Source organism: Caloenas nicobarica, chromosome 2, assembly GCF_036013445.1.
Source record: "Caloenas nicobarica isolate bCalNic1 chromosome 2, bCalNic1.hap1, whole genome shotgun sequence".
Taxonomy (NCBI): domain Eukaryota; kingdom Metazoa; phylum Chordata; class Aves; order Columbiformes; family Columbidae; genus Caloenas; species Caloenas nicobarica.
This window is the reverse complement of record NC_088246.1, coordinates 111,801,687-111,819,398: the sequence shown is the minus strand read 5'-3', so window position 1 is coordinate 111,819,398 and position 17,712 is coordinate 111,801,687. Positions and strand designations below refer to the sequence as shown.

At 37.3% G+C, this 17,712-nt stretch overlaps 1 protein-coding gene across 7 annotated transcripts in view; it reads left to right on the top strand.

Moving 5' to 3' along the window:
* The window catches only part of PTPRM (protein tyrosine phosphatase receptor type M), a 472,021-nt gene that overhangs the window by 315,193 nt on the left and 139,116 nt on the right, over positions 1-17,712 (top strand). For 4 of the 7 annotated variants that reach the window (XM_065629988.1, XM_065629983.1, XM_065629982.1 and 1 more), the window contains 2 exons: positions 210-342; positions 7,482-7,511. In XM_065629988.1, coding sequence (XP_065486060.1) covers positions 210-342; positions 7,482-7,511 — 163 coding nt within the window. The remainder of the gene's footprint in view (positions 1-209; positions 343-7,481; positions 7,512-17,712) is intronic. The other 3 variants (XM_065629985.1, XM_065629984.1, XM_065629987.1) reach the window with 1 other exon arrangement.

Sequence of the window (17,712 nt, the reverse complement as noted above, 5' to 3'; positions counted from 1 at the left end):
GTGGTCCAGCAAAATGTCATGGAACAATATGAAGAATTGTAGTCCTGCCAATGCAAGTGAAAGCAGGATTTTTTCTTAAAAGATCAAGCATTGATATCTGTTGGCCCTTGATAAGAGTTATGACATTGGTAGGTTAAACATATAAATATCGAAAGTATAACATCCTTATTCTTTTTCTTTCTCCTCTTTTCCTTTTACTGATTCCATAGGGGCTGCCACTCGAAAACCGGACCCAGAGCCTGAGAAGCAGACCGACCATACTGTTAAAATTGCTGGAGTCATTGCAGGCATCTTGCTGTTCGTCATTATATTTCTGGGGGTCGTGCTGGTAATGAAGAAAAGGTGAGCAATTAGTAGCTGTTTTCTGTGTACATATTCATATCACAGCATCTCCTACAGCAGTTCTCGGTTTGATATTGGCAAAAGTATCCAACCACCTTCATGCCCTTTGCCTCAGGGTTTGGGAAGTACTGCTCCCTCTCACCCCCAAAGCTTTTCTTGGTATTTTATAAAGCCACAATATCTGTTTCATCCCACAGCATTTTCTATGAATTAATGCTCGTGGCTTTGTTACAGAAGAAAAACAACTCAAGGTTAATGATTCTAGCACTTTATGCATTAGTACTGCATGATGGACTCTAATAATAGAACAGTATCTCGATCCTGAAAGTGTGAGTCTCCACTGTATTCAACAGATCAGCTGAAAGTTAGATGTCATTTCACTTTTGAATATAAAAGAAATCCTCAGTCAAACAGGAACTAGAGCTGAGGTAATTTGTGCTAGAAGAGGCTCTATATTGTTCTGCATAAACTTCATTCCCTGGAAAGAAATGAAAATGTTACAGTGGTGCTGAATATTTCCAAATGCTGGTTCAACACACAGACACACATTGAGATTGTTTTGCTCTGAATATCATTTGAAAACTGCTACAACATCAGAAGTGCGAGGCTTTTAAACCTAGTTGCCTTTCTCAACACTCTGAAAGGAAAAATAATAAAGGGAAAAATAGCTCATAGCTAGGGAGGTAGCATGGGTAATAAAAAGAATCGTGTGATGATAGAAGCTAAGTCTAGATTGGGAGAAATTCATTAGCAAATAGAATCAAGTTTTTAGGTTGTATCCTGAGCAATGCGAGATTCGCAGCTGTAGAGGTGGGGCTGAGAATGTGTGAGAGCTGTGTATGGGAGCTGTCATGAATTCTCCTTCCACATTTGCCATAGTCTTTTTACTACCCCTCACCTCCTTGCCATTCACCCTGTATTGTCCCATTTTCTTCCTTTGTGAGCAATCTTGGCCTGATTTTGCTCATCCCAACACCGTGTGATTTAATTGTATGTTAACTAGTTTGCCAGCTCTGAGATAGTCCAAACCTCTGAGCTGCCTGAAATTCTTCCAGAATTTGAATGGTGGAGGTGCAGAGCTCAGGAGGCAGCTGCTTGGCAGTGCCTCAGGGCAGGCAACACAAGTAGCTGCTTTTCACTCTCCTTGAAGACAGAAACGGGGCCATGAGTTAGAAGGGCTCCATGCAGAGAAAGGTGAGCTGTGGCCAGGGCTGAGAGTGAGGTCGTGATGAGAGGTAGGTAAAGCCATCAAAAGCTGCCATACAGAAGAGACTGAGACTTAAGCCCCAGGGTAAGTCTGGCTGGGACAATGAAATAGACCCTGTAACCGAATCTCAGTAAAGTACAGCATAGCAGAGCTAAATACCGTTCTGACTTTGCAGTATTTTTTTTCTTCCCACTTCTGATTTCTTGCATCATTCATGCCTTCAATTTTAACAGTTGAACTCCCAAACTTCTCCCTAGGGCCAGACACAGCACTTGGCATGCAGGGACGAAAGCTTCTCGCATTGTCTGGCCAATCCTTCACAGAATTCCTGACCGGCATTCATAACCCTCTCTCGTCCAGTTCTGAGGTTCTCATTAAGCGTTTGCACCAAAGGTAGAATATATTCACCTGAGGGAGACAAGTTCTTCTTAATCTTGAAAGGAGAGCGTTGCAAAATGATCCAGATAGTTCCAAAGTAAATAAAGTGTCAGGGTCTTTGGCTAAATGGATGCTATACCAGCTCTTGCTTCATTCTCTAGGGAAAAGCTCTTTGATAATCTAATTGTTAGAGGCAGGAATGCTCAAATCCTAAGTCTTTGGATGTTAATGCAGAAGGATACTTGATTCCTTCTGTCTGCCACAGCACAGTAATTATTATTCATAGTAATTCTGTTATTAGAAGAAAAGTGCATTATGTGAGCTTCTTTGGGGTTTGGAATAAATCTGCTTGTAACAGAGATGAAACTGTTGAAAGTACAAGTCCAGGAACTCTGTTACCAAATACATACAATTTCATTGTGTGATACAGAAAGAATGATACCAATAACTTAAACATATCCCAGAATGATGCTGCAGCCTTGAACAAAACAAACTGTGGAATGAGATGAAGTGAATATTAAAAAGTAAGCATGGTTCATCTGTGTAACAGGATGTGACTGGGCTTTAATGAGAGTTTCAGGAGGTACTTATGTTGTGTCTCAGACCTCTAAAGCAGATGCTGTAGCATGGAAGGTCTTGAATACAATTACACTCATGACTTAAGCAAAAAATGAACCGATTATTCAATAGATTGTTGTTGGTGCGTTAATTCAGTATGCTTCTGAGAGCCCTTATGGTTTCACCTTGGTTCAGTTACTGTGTATACATTATGCATTTGAAGAAAATGTATAAATCATTCTGCAAGCTTAGTATAACTGTAGTGTTTTTGCAGTTTTATGATACTTTTGGTGCTACTTTGTGAGACAGTCTTATTAAGCTAGCGTGTTGTTTGACTACTGCACTTGATAATTTGATTTTGTTTACTTTATCAGGAGTTTTACTGGAGTAAAGATCTGATTGAAAAATAAAATAGCACCTTGTGATTTACTGGCACATTTCCCCTGAGAACCACTTTCCTCTCTGCACTATTGTGTGCAGGCTCTTTGGGTTACAATGCTCGGTTTCACCACACTGAGTCTATGTGCTCTGAAACTTGTCTTGCTTGGAGTTGGTTACAGCAGTATACCATCCACATTCCACTACTCCAAGGCATATCCCAAGGCATATACCGTCTGTTCGTCATTCTCTCGTGGAAATGGGTCCTTGTAGACTTGATCTCTAGATGTGACCAATAGATTAAATTTTCTATGTGTCTAGGGCTTCACAATGGTTAATTAGCTGAATTTCAAACCATTTCTTTCCATTGTCAAGGGATTTGGGAAGCGGTTTTACTGTACATGGTAAACATGACTTGGTCCAACATATTCCTTTTAACACCAACCTCATTTCATTCAGCAACCATTCTTTGCATGTTCAGTGCCAGGCACCACAGATTTTCAGAAATCACCCTCTTTGACTTTTAATTCAATAGCCAAGTAGACAAGACCTACATTCAAAGCAGAGTTTTCAGAGCAGCACAGGCGTACTTTGGATATGGTCACTGTCAAAGCAGTAGGTGGAGAATTTCTGCAAATATCAAGAGTCATTAGGCATCATTATTAAATTCACAGTATAGTGATCTTCTGAAGTAGTTATATTATAATTGAGTTACAGAGAGGTTAGGTGGCCTAACTGTTCAGTGTATGGTGTGGAGTCATTAGTGAGAGTAGAAACATCATGGACACTAAAACATTTTCTATGTGGACGCTCAGTCTTTGACTATAGTAAACCAGATTTGTAGGCTTGTCACCTGAGTCAGTGTAAGACTGTTAGAGCTTTCCCGTTTTTCTCCACACATCGTTGTTCAAACTTCTTTATCTGTTCTGTTCTATCTTTTCTTCAACCATTCAACCACATTCCTGCATAAAGATATAATGTAATGTAGACTAGGAGCCTGCAAGCTATTATTAATACCAATATGTTCATATCAGTGAGATGTCCCTCTCAAGTCAGGATAATGCCAGTAGGCTTTCCTCTCCTCAACTGTACTCTGAATCTCTCACATAAGAGTTAACACCAAGTCAGTGGAAACTGATACATGTATTTCCACAACATTGCTCCACAGTAAAGTGGAGTTTTAATCTAATTCTGAATATTAAATCTCAGGCAAGGCCCTTGATCTCTGCCAGTCTTTGATATATCTGCATAGGATTTTATTAAAAAAAAAAAGAAAACTAACTAACTAACTAAATAAATAAATAAATATAAGAAAGGCGGCAAGTAAGTTCACCTTTTGGTAGGTCAGTGAAAATGAGAGAACTGTTCCCACAATCTTTGGAAGAGTAATAGCAATTAAATCAAGACTTGGAAAAATCAGAACCTTACTGCTTCATTATTTTCTCTTTTTCTTTTTTCTTTTATTTTCTGTTTCAGCTAAGCTTAAAAAATATGCTGAAGTTTAGAAATTAGATTTATTGATCCAAGGTTTGCTTAGAAGTACGTATGTCTTTGGGGCAACAGTTTCTTTCTAGGCTACCATCTTGCTGCTGCAGTGGGAGTACAGTGAGGAAGCAGTTATTAAAATTTAATTGCATTGGCTTCCGCTTCAGTCATAGAATAGAGTTTTTCTGATCATTGCATTTCTCTATAGAAAGGTTATTTCCTTCTGCCTGTCTTTAGTTTCTGTTTTCAGCTGCCTCTATGCCTGAGCCTTCCAGTAGTTTCATACCTAGGTAATTGTGGCATCTGTTTAACTCGGAGACTCTGGTTCTTGGCAGCAGATAAGGAAAGTTTTTGCACTCGGTGGAGCTGGGCTGGGAGTGCATCGGTCCCATTCCCTGATAGCAAATCAGGTTGTTCAGTTATACACCTTTGCCAACAATTTCAGGCAGTTAGGATAGAAATTGGAGATAATAGGGCTGAAGGAAGAATCCAGTCTTCTCCCAGTGCTACCTCTGAACCTCATTTTTCCCTCTACACCAGCTACAAAGTAGAGATGATGAAAGAATTTGCTGTGGTAATTAACACAGTTCCAAAAGTTTTTCTTTCTAGTGGGACAATCCTCCTGCGACCAGCTGTGTTGGTTTTGATGAATTTTATAGTGGGGCTTTATTCTACAAGTGATATTTACGATATTTATTTATCTCCTCAGTCCTGAAGGGTATAAAAATGTTTTATTACCATTATACAGAGAAACAGTTTATTGACATAAAATAACTTCTCCAGGGGGAAGTGACTGAAGAGCCACGTACAGAAGGAAATCTGGCCAAGGTTGGCCAAAATCTTTGAGTCACTCTCTTTAACAGAAAAAGACTTTCATACATAGAGAGAAAGTGTATATATTATGTAGGAAGTAAAATGGAACTTGTCCATATTTCTTAAAAAAGCTAAATGTTTTCAATTATGAATGGTGCTTTTGCACATGGCCTGAGGACTTGCAAGTCTAAAACTTTCTGATTCTGTAGGCTTTTAATTTATTCTTTTTACCTGTTGTTTTGTTTGTCTGTCTGTTTTGGTTTTTTGTTTTGTTTTTTTATTTTTTCTTCAGTGTCTTGTATTCTTGAGAGTCAAAAACCACAGTGCTCTTTTTAAAGGACTTTCCTATGGATAATCTTACAACTGTAATGCTATAAAATTAACTGGAGCTTGAGACTCTTTTTTTTCTCATTTTATGCAATTTTTTAATGGGACATTTACACAAATTAAAGTTCCTGGACTTTCAGCATTTTTTTCATAAGGAATAATTTATCTCTATAACATATTGGGCAGAATTCTGCATATAAATACCAGCAGAGCTTCACTGATTAATTGTATTTATTGGTGTTTCTCAAATTATTATACATCTTTTAGAAGTGTGAGAACATTTGTACTAATTACATTAAATCTCTGTCATGGCAACATATGGCCAGAAACAGGGTTGGCAGTGTCATGAGATTCTAAATGAAAGTGGGAGAATGAGTAATTCTGAAACGAAGGCCGCGGGGTTAGATACAATTTTGACTGAACCAGCAAACACCCCCTTGCTAATAGAGCAGGTAGAGTGATCTGCTTTGACAGGACTTGATCCTGTGCTCCTTACTGAAGGCAATGGAGTACATGTTGATGGAAGATGCACATAAGTATTTTGTAGCTTTCCCCTTACTCTATTCTTAGATATCTTCTGAAACTCTGCTTTACCAGGTGTGCATTTTTGCAGATGTGCCACATGATTAAATATTCAGGATCTAGCCTCTTCTGTTTGAACAATACTGTTCGCATCAGAAAAATGGGAATAAAAACTGGGAAGTATTTCTAACGGCATCTTCACACAAAGAAGATGAGAGAGAAAATTTGATGAAAGCCTAGTTTTCAAAGGGATGCCTGAAGCATGTAGCTAGAGGCAAGTTAACGTTAGTTATAGTCCTTTGCAAGGCCTGTTTACATGTTTCCTCTGTAGTCAAAGGGCTGTGTGCATGTGCTGTAAAAATTGCAAATGCCTACATGGTTCCTTTCAGTCTTTTATCTTACCAACACGCGAATGCTACTTGACATTACGCTCAGAGATGTTTTAAGATCTCCAGCCTCTTTTTAATTGCAGTCAATATACAGAATTCATTTAGGTTGGAATTTTGTAGAGCTGCAGTCCTGCTTGTAGTGGGCTCGTAACTGAGGGAGGGAGAGATGTAAAGCAGAAGAGTGTAGCTGGAGGACTTCCGTGCTTTGTGCTCATGCAGAGCATGTCTGGGTGGAGGATCTGGCTGTGCAAGAGGTGATGCAGGAAGGAATGACTGGGTCCATATTTCTCAAGATGGTGGTGCTAGGTCTCCAACTTGTTCTTTGTGACGTTCAGGTGGGCAGAAATAACAAGGATACAGAATCGGTTCTTATTTTTTCCTCTGCCACATGGGGAAATACCACCAAAATAATTTTTGCCAGCAAGGACAGCCTTTTTATTTGCTTGGCAATAAGTAATTTTTTATTCACAATGTAAATTATTATTAAAAATGCTGAGATATTAAAAAAGCTGTGGCCATTGATTTTTCACCTGTGGAAACAAGTTCTAGTCCTGTCAATGGCAGAACTGATTTTTTTAAGTAAAGAAAGGGATATTCAAAATTCTACAGTTCTGTGACTGGAAGAGGAGCTACTTAAAACATGTTCTGTAATTCTGCATTGTTAAACTTCTAACACCATGTTAGAAGTGCCATATCCTTATTCCTAATGCAGCTGAGGTGTAACAGGAGGTGTTTTATCACTTTAATTGGGAGTGTTTGTGTGTGTAGTATATGCAGAGATAAATATACATTAAATATCTAACATTACTTAGATAGTAGTTGTACTTTAAGGTGGTTCAATTTAACAGTTGGAGATGCATTATATATTGTATTGCTTAAAGTTTTATGGAGATTGGATATGTCATCTGTCTGTTCCAGACATGTTGCATGATATGCCCGGATTTGCATTCTTGCTACCTTTCATTTGTGTCACCAGTTCTGGTCTCAGTTTCATCTTGATTTTTCATACATTAATATTTGGCTTTTCTTTCCTTCCATTTCATCTTTTCCACCACTGCCTAATCCTTCCACCATCATGGCAGAAGAAGCTATCACTCCTACACTTATTACCTGTAAGTAATTTCTTTGACATCAGAGACACACTTTCTGCCACGTTGTTCCATGCATAAGTAGTGAATGCTAATATTGCAAGTTCCTTTATAAAAACAAACTTTGTAGAAGTTTTACCAAGGTAAAAACAACATGGTCAATAATGTAACGAAATATTTAGCTTTATAGCAGTTTCTTATGCCTCATACTGTGCATTAGAATCCTTTGAATATCGTTACGTAACAAATTTTCTTAATTGGTATAAATATCACTACCATGCCTATGAGAAATTTTAATGCCTAAGTAAGTATTTTTATAATTTATCTAGTGTTTTCTTTCTCATTTGTTCTGTTGAAAATACAGCATTTGTTAGACATGTACAAGCATTTCCATTTGTTGCTGTGTAGTTATATACTACTTTTTCATGAATAATGGTCATGCAGAAATGTCATGAGTTACCATTATTGGTATGAATTTCAAAGGAGAGAGCACTAAAAAATGAGGGCAAGATGAAGCATACCTTTCAGTAAGTGATAACTTTTCATTTGATACAGTCCTTAGTAATACCATTATAGGATTCTTTATTTACCCAAAGCCTTTGTTTCGTTCCCTGCTGTCAGCAGGTGATGAATGAGAAGGGTTCTTCTGTGAATTTAGCAAATCTCTTTCTGAGGATATTCACCTTTTCTCGCTTTCCAGGTACAAGAAGGATGTACGGATTAGCAAAATATCAGACGTCTTGCTTAGTTGTGAAATAAGATGCATTTAAGCTCATTTAATCTTGTTGGCCAGCAGCAAAAATCAGTTGTCCGGTAGATATCTGTCTTCTTTAAAGCTCAGGTTTAAAAGTCATGGGAAACTAGGAGATATTTTTATATAGTTACAGAAGGTGGGGTGTTACTTGCATGAGACAGAATGTAGGACTATTTTTCAGGTACACGTGTAGAAGCGTACTCTTTAAATGAACACATTTCAGTATTGTTTTTATTTTAAAACAATATTAAGTTTCTCATATTCCTTTTTAGTCGCTCTTCAAGCTTTTAAAATAATCTTTTCAGTTAATTTTTTGAAAAAGCATCAAACATCCATTTATAGATTTTATGGAAAAATTAGCAAATGTTTTATAACTTGAAAACTTCATAAGCAGAATCATGCTTTAAATGAATTAAAACAACTAAAATTTAAATCTCTTAGTTTGAATTCACTAAGACTTCTGAATATATTGAAACTGCTCATTTACTTGGTAATTCAGATTTCCTATTACATTTTTTGACACTTTACATATAGTGCAATTTTTTAAACTGTTCTTTAAAGTGCTGTATGAATGCGAAGGTCAGAAAAAATTATCTCTTCCACAGATACAGTCTTTCAAAATTTCTGTTCCCAAGATGAAAAGACCATATTTTCCATTAAATGGGCCTTCAAAAAAATTTGGTTTGGGACCATTTGAATGTTGTTTTTAAAATGTCAAACGAGTGTGAGACAGTAAGTCATAGAGAATGTTGTTGCCATAATAAGTAAATATTTTTAAATTAATATTTTAATATGACTCAAGGCTAAGTAAAAAAAAAAAAAAGGAAACAAATGGAACATTAAATTAAACACTTTCATTATTCAAAGAAATTGGATCGTATCTTTTTTTTTCTCTTTTTCCACTGACAATGGAAAATATGTGAATTGAAATGTTTCTGTACGTTTTACAAACAGGTTTTGTCCCCAGTTTTGCAATCATTGAGACTGTTAATAATGAATGGAACATGTCTTCTCGTAGTTATTTGGAATATTCTCACAGTGTCTCCAATAAAAGATCTCTCTTTTTGTTAGTGTGATACAAATTCAGTAACTTTGTAGTTTGGGTACATTAAATTTTCCAAAAGAAATTGTGTGATCTTGACCTTGTGTTGTTTTGCTTGCTGTCTGGTGAAAGAAGGGAAGTAAGAGCCCTGAAATGAGCAGACAAGATCTGCCCCCAATAGGAGGAAATATTTTGGACCAAATTATCCAGCTGTTTATGCACCATGCAATTTTTCATTGGAATTGGTGGAAATCTTAGATGAATGCAGAATTCCTGACAGTTTTATTTTTAGCTGAAGAAGTTGGTATGAATTATAAAATGTTCTATATTTTGAGAAACATAATTTGAAGTACTCTGCCATTGCTAATTTACCACTTCTCTACAGAGCGTCGTATTCAAATTTACTGATTAGTCATTGTAAATGCAAGCTGTAACATCCCAGCAAGCATCTATGCACTGAAATAGTTACTATTGTATTATTGTGCTGCTTTCCTTGTGTGCTGTGGGCTCCTTTTCCCTGGTAGACTGCAATCTCTGCCACTTCTAGATCCATCCTAAATTAAAATTTAAAAAAAGAAAAAATTGGCAGATGCCTAGAGCTGCTGATAAATCGTCAGAGGTGGACCTGCAGCTGTGCATGTTTGGCAGAGAATTATTTCCATTTAATCTTTTGTTTACTAGTTAGCCAGTCAAGAGCCGTTACAGAAAAGAAGTTGACTACTGCTGTAGAGAATTATACTTCTTTTTAATTGGCTTAAGTGCCTGTGCCAGCACTTTTCCTCCCACTCTTGCTTTCCTGAGAAATAGTGCATTTTTTACCTTTCACCTCAGTCAGGCAGCAGATTGGTTTTTTGTCTGGCTGTAGTTAGTCCTGTATGGGCTCTTTTGTTCTTAAGATTAGAGCAAATTTAGTAGTGCTCATTAACTCTACAGCAGGTCTTTTGACGTTGTAGTCGATTCCAGGTGGGAAAAAAAAAGAATGGAGGTGGTGTCATTAGTGACACTTGTAACGACTGGTGTTCTCAGCATGGCAGCGGGCACTGGCGTGACTGCTTTCTCCTGACACATTTCTGATGGACAGAAGCCCTGCAACGTTGGCCAGAGAAGGAAAAATACATCAATAGTTTATTGTGTAATTATAGTTAAACGTACAAGACAAGTCTGTTGTTTGGGTGACAAGGAGCACCACTGTACTGACCGATGGCCATTAATTTTTATATTTGAGATTTTAATTTCAATAAATATTCTGCCCTTGGAGATCATTAATCAGTAGTCAGGAGCTCAGATAGCTAGTTTCATGTAAATTCGAGCACCAGACAAACAAAATGAGTGCTTGGACCACCTGAGTTTACTCAAGACACTACCACCTAATGGAGAGCTTGGGGAATTCAATTTACCCCAAATTCTGAGGCAAATAGGTGCAAACTGTAGCTGTTAAGTTGCTTTCAAGAAAAGGCTTCATTACATTGCTGTAAGTAGGATGTACGCCCAAGTCAAAGTTGTGAAGGCAGCTTTTGATGTTGTCCTTCAGTTTGAACTTAATATCAAAATGGTATGTTATTATTATTATTGAAATTAAGTCTTTATGCAATAGCGGTGCTGCACAGCAGTTAGGTGCATGATGTTATTCTATTTTTGTGCCTTTTCACAAGTTATTTCACCTTGTAAAAGATGAAGTACGGAAAGAAGAGACAATTCTTGCCCAGTATACTTATAAAATAGTAATCATGTTGAGATCTTAATAGTGTGAAATCTGATATTGTGTGTCCAAGCACTCATCATCTAGTTACATGACTTAGGACAGAGGTGCATCACAGGTACATCCTCTGCATGGAAATCTCAGTCCAGAAGCCCAATACAGTGTTGAAACATTACTAAAATGTACTGTATAGGACTAGAGGTCCTCTTGCCAGTTCTTTCTATGTGGCTCAAAGAGGACAAAATTCCTCCTAAAAGAAAATCAGTTCTACAAACATTAAGCTTTTTCATAAAAATGTGAATAAATACATACCCTCCTTTTCATGAGAATTTGATAGTTTGGGGCCCAGTTGAAGTTCATTTTTCTTGTGTATCTCACTTGAGTTCAGGAGCCCGGGAGGCCATTCTCAGTTATTTCTGTATCTCTTGTTTCACTCTCAGATTTTCAGTGCTGGCTTCTGGAGCTCTGTACAGAAACTTCATTTGTGGCTCATTTCCCCAATCCCATTGTGATTGACCTGGTACTTAAGGCAGAAAGCACAAGGTTAGCAGATTCGTGAAATTACCCTAAAAATCAGTCATAACATTTCAAAAAAATCAATGGTGTCCAAACTCCTAACAGTGATTTCTCGATAATTCCAAGAAATATGCAGTCATCATGTTTAAAACTTCTGTAGTAATTTGAAAATAGTGAGATAGCTTAGAAACAGTCCTGTATTCTTAACCGCAGCTGCCCCTGGAACTAGACTGAGTTTATCAGTTTACATCTTGCAGATGGAGGAGAGCCCTGAGCAGAAAAATATGAATGTGTTTCAACTGTTTGATATGTTTGATCTGCTAGACTACGCCTATGATCTCTTCTGAATCTTTAAATATACATAGTTACATAGCCTTCTATCATAGAATCATGTAACCCAAAATAAACGTGGATTTCTGTAACTGTCTTGTGATTTGAGGATACCCCATGAGTTTTGTTGCATCTGGCAAAATCTAGAATGCCAACATATTGAAGTCTTTGGATAATATGCAGTGCTCAAAATAGCAAGGAGGATGTTTTACTGAATCGCCGTTGCTGAAAAATGCATTTGTGGGCTATGTGCCATATGCTTTGAGTACAGAGGTACGATATCTAGCTTTCATGCAGAGATACTAAGCAATCTCAGAATTAGAAGTTTATTTTTAATTAAAATACATCACATCATTTTAAAAAATCTTATCTGAAGTTACTATTTCTTGTACTGTTTGCTTTTATCTTCTGATTCTTTTGGGTCTGATTGTCTTGCTTCATAGCCAAGGCTTACATTCCAATTTGTCTGTAGAAAAAATTGTAAATAATCTTTAACACTCAGACCACCAGTAAGTACATATTTTCCCTTTCTCTTCTCTCTTCTCTTCTCTTCTCTTCTCTTCTCTTCTCTTCTCTTCTCTTCTCTTCTCTTCTCTTCTCTTCTCTTCTCTCTCTTCTCTTCTCTTTTCTCTCCTCTTCTCTTCTCTTCTCTTTTCTCTCCTCTCCTCTCTTCTCCTCTCTTCTCCTCTCTTCTCTTGTCTCTTCTCTCCTCTTCTCTCTCTTCTTCTCCTCTTAATTTTATTAGCTCTTTCTGAAGTATGTGATCTCTCCAGGGCAGTGATCTGACTACATGAAATAGCTTTCTTGCGGTGCAACAGAAATCAGATCATTCATGTGGAGGAATAGCTCTGTTTTACTTTACTTTTCAGGGCATGTTTAGGTACTCATTCCAAATTCCTTTTCCAATACCTGCATGTAGGAAACCCATAGTCATTTCTAAAATTACCCAGACTTTTCAAAATCATATTAGCCCCGATGTGTTGAGTGAGAAACCATGATGTGTAATGTGCTGCAAGTTTGGTTTTTTTCAAAATAAATAGGTATTACAGTATCAGAAGTGATTGATTGCTGTGTTGGTCACACAATCACACTCAGTTACTGTCCTTGCTCCCTCAGTGTCAAGCAGTAAATTTGCAGATGAGCTGAGGTTTGGAGATTTTTCTGTCCATAAAGGGGCAGTTTCAATTTACACTGCTTGTTTTGTGAAGATACCAGACATTTAGTGTGGGAACCACTGTAACTGTAGGAAAAATAAATGCTTACACATCTAGAGATGTCTTTGTTCTTTCCATGTTAATAAAAGCTTTGTCTTGCTTTTCTAAACTAATATACAGGGATTTGAATTGAATACTGAGATTGCTTTTAGAAATTGTGGATTCCATATACTCTTGTAGGATAACCCTGAGAACCTGTCTTTATTATGTATAACACTGAGACATAACACATACATTTGGGAGGGGAAAGGAGAATAGGAACAGGTATGTGTATTAAATAAGTTATCTTCATATTTGAGTGTTTGTATTGCTGTCCCATATGGTGTCTTGTTCAGTTAATGTTACCAGTTCACCAGGGTAGACTGTCTTCTCTATGAAATTGTGGATTTAATTAATTCCTTAATTAGCCTGTTTACATTGTTTGTAGCTTCCTAAAAAATTTGTTTCCCAAATAAGTTATGCTTACTGTCAACAGCAGTCATTCTAAGCACTGAGATTTTGCCATTTTCTACCATCACTGTTGAATTAGACTTGCAAAGAGGGTATAAGGTGAATCATTTCCTTTTGCTTTAAGACTTTTCCATCAAGTAAAAGGTGCAATTCGTGCTTTTTTTTTACTCTGAAATTGCATTTCTGTATACATAGATAGCTCAAAACTGACTTCAGGTTCTTTCATTTTAAATATCCAAATAGAAAGGAGAGTTTTTCCTTATTATAGTATCAGTGGTTATTGTACAAGAGGGGTAATGGCATTAGAAACTCATTTTTTCTAAACCTCAAACCTGCCATGATGCTTTGTATGACTGTAAATGTGTTAACACTAAAGAAGCTGTACTGCATATTAAGACCAAAACTCACTTCATAATTTATGTTGCTAAAAGTGTCTATTTTGTCTAAAAGACTGAAATGTTAGTTTTCAAAATGGCTTAGTGAGATATTGAACTGATTGACAGAAGTTGTGTGCAAAAGGTGGGAGTACAGGGAATAAGGTGTATGTTGCATTGTATCACTCCTGAAGTCAAGGAGGACATGCAACACAAAAATGCTTAAAGAAAAATGAGTAAAAGAAATCATATGGTGAATCTATCCTGGCTCCCTTGCTGCAGTAAACCACAGGCTTAATCACTTCTGTGATACAGATGAGAACAACTGTAATGAGATGTTCATGTCTGCTGAGTGATGTCAGCACAGGGCACTGAGGTGTAGTCATTAGTATTGCAATAATTTCTATTGACTGATTATATTTTTGTTTGAGCTTCTTATCTGTAATTTTTTCTCTGACCCCTGAATCCCATGAGAGATGCTTCAGCTGAAATACCTTTTGTTGAGCCTTTCTTCAAGGGTTATGGCCAGGTTAATGATAATCCACCTCAAGGCAGCATCTGTCAGTGCTGACTGTTAATTTCACAATGAAAATGTTCTAATCTTGGCTCCTTTTCCTTCTTCTTCTTTTCGTTCCCTTTCTTATCTACAGTATTCCTTGAGCTCACTTAAAGTCTAGACTGCCAGATCCCTGGAGGGAAGAACAGTGGCTGTTTGCTTTCCACAGTGTCTAGCTGACCAAAATCATCATTCATTTCCAAATTTTCTTTCTTGGTCATTGTTTTCCTACAATGAATTACCTAACTCTGGCATGAGAAGATAAGGAACCATTCCTCAGTTGGTTTTTCTGTCACTCCTGGTCACTCTGGCCCTCGGCCTCCATTTGTGAGTCTGTGCAAAGATTCTATCTGATCAGGGTCCTTCCTAATTTTAGGGCATTAGCCCACGTGCAAAATGTAGCTTGGAAGACTGCATCAGCTGTGAAATTGAGCCTCACAAAAAGTAATCAAGCAAGGAAACAGAGGAACGGACTGTGCTGTGTGCTTACAAATCCAGCAAAGCCTGACTTCTCATCAGTCCCAGACACCTTGTTTCAAAAGAAAATCTTTCACAAGACGTATCATAGATATCAGAATTGTGGCTCTATTTCATTTACAAGTGTGCAAGAAAGGTTTTATTATTACTGCTGTTATTATTATTAGACTGTAGCTTTTAGTGTATGCTACTGAGAGAAATCTGTAGGACTGTCAGAAAAGTCTCGTATAATTCTGTTAGTACCTGTGCCAACCTGACAGCAGCAGTGATGTAAAAAAAAAAAAGATATAGTAGTTGGAGCAGAGTAGATTTTGTAGGGCTTGTGCCGTAAATGTCCTTCTCCTCTCAGTACTGGGCTGGCGAACATAAAGAAGCACATTTATTTTTATTTTTAGCAGCTGAAGCTCAGGACCACTTCTGCATTTGACGTGAGATCCCGTGGTGAGACATTGAACCAAATATCTAGGGGTATCTAAATTGCACCGAGTTCACCTGCAGAGGGAGTTAACTTCTGTCTTGTTTCTCATTCCCTGATTCCTCTGATCATGAAGACACAAGTTGGAGCTACCAGAGGCTTCTCTGGCTTATCTGAAGGAAAGGCAAACAAAGCCATCCCTAACCTGTGCATTGCATAGTTGTACAGGAATGAGAGGATCAGCTGGTTTAGAGCAAGTGTGCCACTCCGCGTCTCCCATTGCAGAGTGATAGTGTGCTTTCTTCCTGCAGGGTGATGTCAGTAGCCAAAAGCAGATCTTCCAGTGTGGATTTGATCAACATGTTCATATTTCGTATAATAATGCACACATATTGGCTGCAGCAAGTAATGGTTTAGGTAGGCTAGATAGATTTTAGTTTGCTTAAAGATGTATATTGGATTATGCTTTAGGTATAATGGAATGTATTTTGCAGTTTATGGTCCTATTAGGCAGTTGTGCGTGGAAGGGTCACTTCAAAGGGACTAGATTCATGGCTTACACTGTATTTTCAAAAGTAGATGAAATGCTGAATGCTTTGTATTTACTGAGATTTATAAGGTGAGATTGTCATGTTTATGGTACGTCATAGAATAAGGCCCTGATCCTTAGCTGTAACATCCAGGTGTTACTGTCAGTAGAACTTTACTTTCTGCTTACCAAATAGGGAAGAGTCTTGTCTGCATTTTAATATTCTCCAGATTAAGATTACAGAAGATATTTTAGATGAAGAAAATAAGACAAACACATCAAGATGTTAGTAAACCACGGGGGTTACCTACTGCATGCTTTAGAAAAATAAATGAAAAGAAGAAGGTACATTGGTTGCATGTTGAGTCTTAATACAGGCTGCTGGAAAAAATAAGTTTATTTTTTTGCTGAATAGGTTACTGCAGTTTCAGCTGCCTTTTGTTGAAACCCAAAGCACTGTAAACCTATTTTGAAGCAGGAGCACTGTGCATTCGTGGAAGTGTCTTGTCCAGTTCTCTGTCCACAAAGGATTTTATCTGACTTACCTCTTAGATCCTACTGCTGTTGTCTTCCTCCCAGCTGCTTTTTCTCTTTCAACACCAACATGTGTGCCCAGCTCTTAAGCCTGTCTTCTTATTCTACTTAACATTTCCTTTTTTCATCTCTTTATTTTCTTCCTCTGCTCCTCCTTTTACTTCTTCTTTCCTTTATCCCATTTTCCTTTCTTCTCTAGATAGTATATTGTCTGTCCTGTCCTGAAAAATATTTCCTTAAAATGGCTTTTTTTTTCATTCCCTGTGCCCTGCTTTGTCTCCCGAGATTGATTGCAGGTTGCCTTGTCATTCGTATAATACTTGTTCCACGTCCTACCATCTCTTTCTTCAGAACCTGTAGAAGGGAAGGGGAGGCAAACCCGAGAACATCAGAATATCCATCTGTTATTGTGCAGCCTTTCTTGTAACTATTTTTATTCTTGATCTTTACTAAAGGGCTATCGCTTAGATAGACTTACTCTGTGGGAACATTTGACATGATAAAATTAAGGAAAGACTGAGTTACATGTCTACATGAGAATTTTTTTGCATTGGGGATTGTTTATTTTCTTAGAAAAACAGCGAGCTGTTTTTATTTGCTCATTTTTTCTTATCTAAAAATGATTTTGCTAAGGCTTTAAAAATATTCACCTCCAGACTGAAACTTAGCATTCAATATTTTACATTCAAAAAAAAGAAACAAATTTTCTTAAGCTACTGGAAATGATGTCACCATGGGAGTTGCAATGTAGCATTAATTATAAGAAGTGTACTTCAACACCCACAGCACTGTGTATTTACTTATGTCAAAACAAGGTAATGCTTACTGTATTAAGAATACCTTTTGATTTTATTATTGCCTGTTGTTCTTTGAGTCATAACCTTTACTTGTTTCTTTAATTTAGGAGAAAAAGCCATTAAACATAGATACTTCCTGAAAGTGTGTGCTGCATGAAAGCTTTAATTAAATCTACAAGTAAAGCTTTAAAAGAACAAGAATCAAATTAATTGCAACAAGGACCATGCATTTATTTCTGTGACAGGCCTTTGCGCATTAGAGAAAAGGCAATCTGTGCACCCTTATCTGAATTAGTAAACTCAATATCACTTTTCATTAGCATGGTAGGTCATTGCCCTGCGTCTTCAGTGTGACACTGTTTACATGTTAATGACCTCGCAAATAGAGTCTGTTCCAAATGGTTTGCAGTAGTAGAAAGTTGTAAATCCATGAAGTGGAATAAACTGTCCTCTGCTTTCTGCATCATTGCTTCTTGCGAGTTCCCCTCTAGAGTGAGCTTCATAATTAGGCAGCAGTATAATTAAGGCAAATTCAGTA